A 9,358-nucleotide genomic window follows, 5' to 3' on the forward strand; every position below is an offset into this window, starting at 1 on the left:
AGACACACATCGATGTTCTAAAACAATTTTGCAAACATTGTGACAGTTGTGTTTTTGAGAAATGGTGGCTTGAAAAAGGGGAATGTATCGTAACAAGTGTTATGAAGTCTCTAACGCAACAACTCGACCGGGAAAGCCGCTGCGTCCGTCCCGTTGCCATAGCAACAAGAGCCAACACCGTTTTGGGGGTCGCAGCTATTCGGAAGCGTCGTAGACAATATTCGGAGTTTGCAACCACCGTGTCGAGCGACCTGCCGCTTTGACAGTAAGTGTCATCATCAATTTAATAATTTAATAGCCCAAACAATTCAAAATGACACCGTTTATAAAATCACATCACGTGATCTGGTCAAATTCAAAACAGCGCAAGTCGATGATGAAAGCAAGGAAGACACGTCATATATGAAATGATATCATGTTTATTAGCTGAAATGACAACATGTTTATTAGCTCTATATAGCGGATGGTGGTAAATACACAGATAAAATGCGTTAGCCGTGAGGAAGCTGTTGCACAGATATGAAATTTAAAAATACCACACGTCTCATGTGCCTCTACATGAAGTGCCAATCACACAGACTACAATCCCAGCAGCAGCTTCTGAGAATTTAGGGCCCACGGGAATAACAAAAAGTCACATTTGTCATCCCTCCCATACCACCCCTATAACCCCCCTACAACAAGCTCAAAGGATCTAAGAAGCTTTGGCATTTGACCTGCCAATGATGATCTGTTTAAATGTAAGGTGCACAAAACATGGTAATCAAACATGAGAGGCCAACATGGACACACACACACACACGGTGAGGGGGTGGCTTGAAGTTACTCCTAAACATATACGTTTGTTTAGGGAAAGTTCAAAACGATGTCAGCGTCTGATGAAGATGTGTCGGGTCCAGATGAACTGGAAGAAGAAGTGGAGATTGCAAAGGTAAAAAGAAAAATCATTGCGTGAGTCATTTGAAGGGATCCCAGCAAAAGCAGAAGAAAGAAAAAGACAAGAAAATTCCCCAATTACTCAATATTTCCTCAATTACATTTAATTTGATTAATTATAACACAACCAGGATTTTAATATTTATTTTCTCTGTTTGGGGGGGAGTAGAAGTCTTACCACTTGACCAAAGAAACCATAGGTCAGCAGCTGTCGTTACTGTGCAGAACGGGAAATGGACTTGCACATGCTTTTGTAAAAGTGGACCTACAGGACAAGTAAATCAGTCTTTTGCACTGTCTCCCCACTTTACTACCCCTTCATTAACCCCTTTATTATCCCTCTTCAGAAATCTGAGCAATATCTCTGCACTCAGCAGTTATATTCATCTATGTTATGTTGACATCTCCAACAATTGCCTCACTGACCTTTCTCCTCTGGCACCTCTGAACCAGCTGCTTTGGCTGAAGGTGAGGAAATAACATGTGCAAGCTCCTGTGCAAAAGTCCTCCTAAATAATGCATGTCACGTGTGATTCTCCCACCATAGGCTGATAATAACTCCGTGGCCTCCTTCAAGGGGCAACCCTTCGCACATCTGAGGTACCTGCAGTGGCTGAGCCTCGCCATGAACCATGTGACAGAGCTGGATGGCCTGATCGCACCTTCCCTCGAGACATTAATCCTTACAGGTCGGCTTGTCATTAAGATGGTGATATTGTGTGAATGGCCTTTTCGGAGGGACATTTTTAATAATGCGCCAAGGCCGAGTCCTAATGCTCACAGTGTTTCTAACAGGTAATTCTATCCAGAAAATCAAGCTCCAGCAAAGTGTGAGTTTCACCAACCTGGTAACTTTAGAGCTACGTAGAAACGGTTTGGAAACAATTGAGGACCTCAACCTCCCCCACTTGCGACATTTGTTTCTGGTAAAAAACAAAAAAACAAAACATGTAGTGTTTGTTTTTTTTAAACACCATATTCCCATTTTTTTCTTTTTTTCTGTCTGTCAGCATAAATACAAATTAACCTTCTTTTAAGGCCCAAAACAACATCAAGTGTCTTGAAGGTTTGGAGAAGTTAGAGCGTCTCATGACCCTTCACCTTCGAGACAATCAGATAGATAATCTGAAGGGACTCAGCGCCAACATGAAGGGTCTCCAGTACCTCAATATTAGGTACCCAGCCGTTTCACAGATAAGTCCATTTTATGAGATTATATACAACAATGATGATCAATTATTCTGTCTCTGTCAATTAGAGGTAATAAAATCTCCAATGAGAATGCACTGCAAAGTCTCCGGCTTGTATCACAAAGTATGCAGACATTGGTCGTATCGGAGAATCCCCTAGGAGAAACCACAGATTATCGGATATGCATTCTAGTTCATCTGCCACGTCTGGAGCGGATTGACAAAGACCCAGTTTCCCGAGAGGAGAGAGCTGATGCTCTGAGGAGAATCAGGGTAATGCTATCTTGTGACTAGTCACAAACCTTTGCACAGTTACTGATTGTTCTAATGACACGAATGTCATTTCAGGAGCTTGAAAGCATTTCGGATGAAGTGTTAAATGGACAGAATGAGGAAGCGTGAGTATGTTGAAAACCCAGGTCTGCAGCATATAACGCCATGGGCATAGTCAGAAGAGGCGTGGGATGTTGTATGTGGTGATGAAAGCACTGAGAAGTTCCAGGAATTCAGACTGTAAAATAAAATAAAATAGAGCTTTCCATTTTCCATCATCTGTATTTTGTACACTATTTGCATTGATGTGTGCAGTTGTGGGTGTGCAAACTGTTCAAAGGCAAACATAAAATGATTCCATACAACCACTTATTATTTACATGAGTTGCTTGTGTCACTTGCTTTACTGTCCCCTTTCTCCGAGTAAGGATGAGACAGCAAAATTGCCCACCATTTCCGTGTTGGCGGTGGTCCAGCTCGGGATTTAAAGCGAAAGCGTAGTGAATATGAACGAAACATAAATTTTAATTACTCCCCAGCAACGAAGCCGGGTATATTATGTGATTTGAAATATTTGGCAGAACAGCAATCCGAAATCTGATGTGTTCCACTCGGTCATGACCGACGTCGGGACCAGGAAGTGAAACGTCTGAGGAACAGTTAAAAGGTTGTGGTGTAACATGGATTTATTATTATTATTTTATTTTTGCGGCGGTATTTAATTATACTTTAGTTGAAACCACAGGTCTGAATCGTTCGTCAATTGAAAATAAAATTGAGAAATTGCCCTTTCTCCACCTGCGTGATCCGCCTCGCCACCTCAGTCGCCCGTATGATTGGATTAAGGGGGCGTGGCTGTTCTATGTGACATAAATCCTCCCCTCCTCCGGCGGGTTCTTCCTCCTCCCGTAGGTCTACAGGCGTCTGGAAGCAGCGTCAACTGCGCGATACTTTCAAGAATCAGCAGAACTTTCTGAAATTATCCCTTCTGTTTGACGCCGTTTCAAGCCCATCCAAAAAATATGGCCAACTACCACAAACCCGATGAGAAAACCCTGCAGGGACTGAGAGATATCGCCAACAAGCTCAGGATCAACTCCATCAAAGCAACATGTGCCTCCAACTCTGGGTAAGCCATTCAGAGTGCGAATTAGAAGCACATAAATTGGAATATAAAATATTTTGCAGATATGAGTGCTGGTACACGCCATTACAGTCAGTCCGCGAGGCCCGTCTGCACGTGCAAATAGTAGGGATAGCCTCCTGGTCGCACAATTATTTATACATACTTCAGCAACTGTACACGGAGAGACCCGAATAATGTCAATTTGGTGCGTTTTCGAGGACGTTGACCTGAAAATAACTGGAAACGTCACAATATCCGCTGCTAGCTACAGGATAGCGATTAGCTTGAATTGTAAGGTCTTATAGTGAAGTTTTCTGATTAGCCTCGACGCTAATGTCGTTTTGCTAGCAGAGACGCAAGCACGCGAAGTCTCGTGGCCACCTTCACGCTCCCATTTAAACTTTCGGCTTTGCGCTAAAGAGGAGATAAAAATGTGGGTACGCGTCAAATTAAAGATCGAAACAGACAGTTTGTTCCTCTATATAGCCTCGAATGAGGAGGCGGTTTGAATGATATAAGTAGGTCTAAATCTTTAAGCTTTATTAAGGCTACGCTAATGTTTGGATCTGTTGACTCGAAATGAAATTTAATTTTATATGTACAGCCAAATGCACATCGTTCAACACCTTTTTTTTAAGTAAATATTCATTGTTACCATATTGTTTGTGCAACACTGAAGTTGAGACTTCTCCAAACTGAATAGGGAAAGGGTTGGTAAACCTGTTTTGACGCAATCTCTGTCAACGGAGAAGGAAATGGGTGAACTTTGCTGTGCGTGTGCGCGTCCCCGCCATAAGGGCTCTGATGTGCCCATACTGCCTTTTGCACTCAACAAAGATGTCTTTGTCTTTATGACATCCAACTAATTCCTCATTTTACACATTTTATTGACTGTTTTGTTAAGCTTTCATGGATTTCCTTCACTTTATTTTCCAGCAGGTTATTGCTCATCAAAAGGACGAGGACAATCCAAGGCGCTGGGTTTTTTCAATCAAAATACCTGTTTAATGTATGCTTCTATTACATAACCGTTTCCAGCATGGTTTAAATGGTGCTGTTTGTAAGTTAACCTCCATAAGGAAGCTGTGGTGCTGTTGAGCAATGTTGGATTTCTAAATTGTTATTAACAGTACTCGAAACTATGCTGCAACTAATGGTTACACAAATAGTTTTCATTAAGTATGCGGTTATAACTGAGTGTAGATTAATAATCTATTGATGGTAATATCCCTAATCTTTGAGGCTAAATCAGCCTTGGAATGACTTGATGTGTCAGATGTAGCAGTTACATGCATGAATCTGCATGGTGTGTGGATTTAATTTTAAATTGCATTGTTGATGTGAGCTGTCAACTTCAGGATCTCTTTCTGTTCCCAGTCATCCCACATCATGCTGCAGTGCGGCGGAGATTATGTCCGTGCTCTTCTTCCACACCATGCGCTACAAGACGGAACAACCTCGCAACCAGTGTAACGACCGCTTTGTGCTCTCAAAGGTAGAACTCAATTCTGGAGTTATGATTTTATTTAGTCCATCTGGAGACTTTGACCTCTGACACCTTGTTTTTTGCCTGCTGTTTAGGGCCACGCTGCACCTGTCCTGTACGCAGCCTGGGCGGAGGCAGGTTTTGTGAAGGAGTCTGATCTTCTCAACTTGCGCAAGTTTGACTGCGACCTGGAGGGCCACCCCACACCCGTCAGTCCAGAACTCTTTACACGTTCTTCTTGTTCCTCATGCCAATTAAAATAACTCTAAGCCCTCTTCCTTTTCAGAAACTGGATTTTGTCGACGTTGCCACCGGTTCCCTGGGCCAGGGCCTTGGAGCCGCCTGTGGGATGGCTTATACCGGCAAAAACTTTGACAAATCCAGGTTAGAATCAGTGAATTTTAATTAACCATTAATTCACAGTCTAATGTGTAATGCACTCTACATCATGACTAAAACACTCAGGATTCATTCTGATTGTTGGTATTTAAAAAGCAAATTTCAAATTGTGATTCTTAAATTAAACTAACCTTTACTATTTTTGTTGAACTAGTTTAACCTGGACAGTATTGAATAATAGTCTAATGTCTTTAGTGGTAGATGGCCAATACCAGTGTTATCTCATTAAGTGATAAGCCTCTAGTAGTGTAGATGTAATTGTGTTACACTACACTGACAGAGCCTGGGATCAGGCCAATCAGTGGCTTCTCTGAAGTTTTTCTAAGATAACTTTTATAAAGAATCGGCTCAACATGTGTCGAGTGTGGTAATGTTGATTTTAGCTTCACTAATTTACTCTTTATCTGTAACGACATCCATCTGATTAGAGCCGTAAGTATCAAGAGATCAGCATGGTTTAGTGTGTCTGCCTCTGTTCTGGTAGTTACCGTGTGTACTGCCTGCTGGGTGACGGAGAGTGCTCGGAGGGCTCCGTGTGGGAGGCCATGGCCTTCGCTTCCCACTACAAGCTGGACAACATTGTGGCTATCATGGACGTCAATCGTCTGGGCCAGAGTGAGGCTGCACCCCTGAAGCATGACATGGAGACCTACCGCAAGCGCTGCGAAGCATTCGGGTCAGTGCCAAACGTCTTCCACTTGTATTGTTTGGTTTTGTATAAAACACTTGACTGTTGGCTAATATTGTCTGGAAACTAACTGCATATATGTGCAGCTTTGAATGTAAATGAGCACTTAAAAGTTGACTATTACAGTCTTGGGTTAAATGGTCAGACTCAATGATTGATCCTTCTGCCTCGTTCCTCCGTTACTCTCTGTTAAGTTTGGTTTTTAACATGTTTAAGTGACTGTCCTCTGTATTTGAGGGGGGTAGTTGTAATGTGCATTTATTTATTCTAATGTTGTGTATGCTCTTGTTTTTGAAGGTGGAACACTTATGTTGTAGATGGCCACAGTGTGGAGGAGCTGTGCAAAGCTTTCTGGCAAGCCCAGCAGGTTCAGGGCAAACCCACATGCATTGTTGCAAAGACATTCAAGGGCAAAGGACTCAAAAGTGGGTGTGGCATTTCTATATCTTGCAGACAGAAAAATAAACCTCAAATTGCTGAAAATGCTCTTATTCTGTGTCTCAAGATATTGAAGATCTTGACAACTGGCACGGTAAACCCATCCCCAAGGACAGGGTGGATGAGCTTTTGAAAGACCTGGCAGCTGAGATCCAAGTGCCCAACAAAACCCTGTGCCCTGAACTGCCTAAAGAGGACACTGCACCAGCAGACCTTAGCCCCATCTCCCTGCCCTCGCCTCCTGCATACAAAAAGGGAGATAAGGTACATTTTGAGAACATGTCCAGCATAGTTAATCATTCATATCAAGTTTAGCACTGTCATTTGGTGCACGTGTGCTCATGTAAGAGACTGGGGCTTTATTGATGTGTTCCATGTCCTTTCCCTCTCTCGCCAAGATGGCAACCAGGCGAGCGTATGGCGTGGCCCTGGCTAAACTGGGCCAGGCAAGCCAGAGAGTGGTGGCCCTCGATGGAGACACAAAGAACTCCACCTTCTCGGAGACTTTCAAGAAAGCCTTCCCCGATCGTTACATCGAGTGCTTCATCGCTGAACAGAACATGGTGCGTAGTATTTCTGTCTTCAGAGGCCTTTTTAAATACTCAGCCGCAGCTTGACTTATGAAATGCTGATAATCTGTGTTCACTGTCCTCTTTAGTTCCATAATCTGCTCCAAATGGGTCTAATCTGTTTCTATTCATTCTCCAGCATGTTAATCTGAGCCTTTGGGGACTGCTTGTCATTTGTGAGCAGTAATAAACTAAGAGCCTCTGTAGTTAAAATAAACTTATATTGCTGATGTCTTCCCTGCTGCTGTAGGTAGGAGTTGCCATCGGCTGCGCCACCCGTGACCGTACCGTTGCTTTTGCCAGCACATTCGCTGCTTTCTTCTCCAGAGCCTATGACCAGATCCGTATGGGAGCCATCTCCCAGACTAATGTCAACCTGGTGGGGTCCCACTGTGGGGTCTCCATTGGTAAGCTTTACACTTGACTGTCACTAGTTTTCTACAAGGGTGACTGGTGTCTCACCCATTATCTAACTGCTCCAACTACAGGAGAAGATGGCCCCTCCCAGATGGCCTTGGAGGACTTGGCCATGTTCCGTGCCATCCCAACATGCACTGTGTTTTATCCCAGTGACGCCGTGTCCACAGAAAGGGCTGTCGAGTTGTCTGCCAACACAAAGGTTTGTACTTGAATCGTATAAAACGTTTTTATAGTAATACAGAGGAAACATAATTCATATTGTTTATCTTTTACAGGGTATCTGTTTCATCCGCACCAGCAGACCAGACACTGCTGTCATCTACTCCCCAGATGAGAAGTTTGAAGTGGGCGTTGCCAAGGTACTGATGAGCTCCACGACCACTAATGCAAAACTAGGCTCCAGTGAATGAAAATGGTTATCCTTCACCAGGTGGTGCGTCAGTCTGACACTGACCGTGTGACTGTGGTGGGCGCTGGTGTTACTCTGCACGAGGCCCTGGCTGCTGCTGATATATTGGCCAGTGAAGGTAAATCCAACACCCCCCTCTAGTGGACAATTGTAAACACTTCATGACCTTACTTGCACAGTTGTCTTAATTTCCAAATGAATTCCCCAGGGACAAACATTCGCGTGGTTGACCCCTTCACCATCAAGCCCCTGGATGCAGCTACCATTGTGGCCAGTGCCAGAGCCACAGGAGGACTGATCATCACTGTGGAAGACCACTACAGGGAGGGTGGGTTCATTAGTTACTACTGGTTTGCACCAATGATGTTCTTTGGAACCAATTCCTGCTAACACTCGCCTGTCTTTGCCCAGGCGGACTTGGGGAAGCGGTGCTGTCAGCAGTGGGAAAGGAGCCTGGCATCGTCGTGACCCGGCTGGCTGTTGACGGCGTCCCTCGCAGTGGAAAGCCTCAGGAGCTGCTCGACTTCTTCGGCATCAGCGCCAAGCACATCGCCAATGCTGTGCGTCAGACCTTTGCAAACTAAGGACTGCCCGGGCTCGCTAACTCCTTCTGTTCTGTCTCATTCTGCGTTTGGAGATCTGTAAACATCTTGTAGGGATATCGGGGTGTAGCGTGAAGATCTAATCATGTGACTGCTGGAGGTGGAAATGAGTGCAGTGTTGAAACTTAATTCTCAGTGATTTACTGATGACTCAAATACTCATTCTTTGCTCCTGCCACGCTAAAACGTTCTGTCAGTGTGTCCTTAAATTTGACAAATGTTTGTTGCTAAAACCTAAGCTTCACTCAGACATTCCCTGCTTTATGTAAACCTTTTTTTCCCCCAATTTACTATTTTAAAAAAAGAGAAATCTTGTCTCTGGTATGAAACATGTGCGTTCCTCCTGATTCCTGCTCACCTGGACATTAGTCTCCACAGTACGGAAGTGTCCCATGTCTCAATTAAAGTAATTCACCTGTGACTGTTGTTTGTTTTACTGACTTCAATGATAAATAACATTTATGAAATGATATAAAAGGTCTCTTTTCCCCACGCCTTCAGAATTGACAGGTAAACATGTACATTATTTATTATTTGGAGGTACTCTGTTAATCTGTTCGTCACTATTGCATCAGTGCTGTTGCCTGGTGAAATGTCCCATTCTGCTGTTTATGTGATTGATTTGATTCTGGTAGCTCCAGAAAATGAAACGATTTTTACTTTCTTTAATGGGTCCATTGTCACTGTTCTGCACAACAACATGCTCCCTGTGCAGGGACAAATAGAGCCAGCCGGTGGTCAGTGAAGGCATCACCAAGACTTTATGTGCACAAATAAGGATGTGGAAAATGTCCCTCGGTAAAAATGACAACTCCCAATATT

At 43.6% G+C, this 9,358-nt stretch overlaps 2 protein-coding genes and 1 long non-coding RNA gene across 4 annotated transcripts; 2 read left to right on the plus strand and 1 right to left on the minus strand.

The window, feature by feature from the left end:
- Window positions 1-107: 107 nt before the first annotated feature.
- Window positions 108-2,769, plus strand: lrrc23 (leucine rich repeat containing 23). 2 transcript variants are annotated; one of them, XM_057040122.1, is made up of 9 exons: window positions 108-265; window positions 851-931; window positions 1,106-1,212; window positions 1,284-1,404; window positions 1,484-1,625; window positions 1,732-1,862; window positions 1,975-2,111; window positions 2,195-2,399; window positions 2,475-2,769. In XM_057040122.1, the coding sequence occupies exons 2-9, from the start codon at window positions 866-868 to the stop codon at window positions 2,526-2,528; spliced, it is 963 nt and encodes a 320-aa protein (XP_056896102.1). In that variant the 5' UTR covers window positions 108-265; window positions 851-865; the 3' UTR covers window positions 2,529-2,769. The 2 variants fall into 2 exon arrangements, with proteins under 2 accessions (XP_056896102.1, XP_056896103.1); XM_057040123.1 differs by lacking the exons at window positions 108-265; window positions 1,106-1,212 and having other exon boundaries at window positions 841-931.
- Window positions 771-4,265, minus strand: LOC130529672 (uncharacterized). Its single transcript, XR_008951630.1, has 3 exons — window positions 4,181-4,265; window positions 1,782-1,859; window positions 771-904 (listed from the first exon to the last, which is right to left on the minus strand). It is a non-coding gene; the product is annotated as an uncharacterized LOC130529672 (long non-coding RNA).
- Window positions 3,287-8,957, plus strand: tktb (transketolase b). The gene is made up of 14 exons (XM_057040121.1): window positions 3,287-3,528; window positions 4,903-5,020; window positions 5,107-5,220; window positions 5,298-5,395; window positions 5,895-6,086; window positions 6,396-6,523; window positions 6,604-6,800; window positions 6,935-7,099; window positions 7,356-7,512; window positions 7,594-7,724; window positions 7,801-7,884; window positions 7,956-8,052; window positions 8,143-8,262; window positions 8,346-8,957. The coding sequence occupies exons 1-14, from the start codon at window positions 3,422-3,424 to the stop codon at window positions 8,516-8,518; spliced, it is 1,881 nt and encodes a 626-aa protein (XP_056896101.1). The 5' UTR covers window positions 3,287-3,421; the 3' UTR covers window positions 8,519-8,957.
- The last annotated feature ends 401 nt before the right edge of the window (window positions 8,958-9,358 follow it).

The sequence above is a fragment of the Takifugu flavidus genome, chromosome 8 (genome assembly GCF_003711565.1).
Source record: "Takifugu flavidus isolate HTHZ2018 chromosome 8, ASM371156v2, whole genome shotgun sequence".
In the NCBI taxonomy this organism is placed as follows: domain Eukaryota; kingdom Metazoa; phylum Chordata; class Actinopteri; order Tetraodontiformes; family Tetraodontidae; genus Takifugu; species Takifugu flavidus.

Bases quoted from the DNA above. Each gene is read 5' to 3' on its own strand.
- lrrc23 (XM_057040122.1), top strand. From the start codon at position 866: ATGTCAGCGTCTGATGAAGATGTGTCGGGTCCAGATGAACTGGAAGAA. The intron at 932-1,105 runs GTAAAAAGAAAA...GGGGGGGAGTAG, and splicing joins AAGAAGTGGAGATTGCAAAG to AAGTCTTACCACTTGACCAA. The intron at 1,405-1,483 runs GTGAGGAAATAA...CTCCCACCATAG, and splicing joins ACCAGCTGCTTTGGCTGAAG to GCTGATAATAACTCCGTGGC.
- tktb (XM_057040121.1), top strand. From the start codon at position 3,422: ATGGCCAACTACCACAAACCCGATGAGAAAACCCTGCAGGGACTGAGA. The intron at 7,100-7,355 runs GTGCGTAGTATT...CTGCTGCTGTAG, and splicing joins TCATCGCTGAACAGAACATG to GTAGGAGTTGCCATCGGCTG. The intron at 8,263-8,345 runs GTGGGTTCATTA...GTCTTTGCCCAG, and splicing joins GGAAGACCACTACAGGGAGG to GCGGACTTGGGGAAGCGGTG.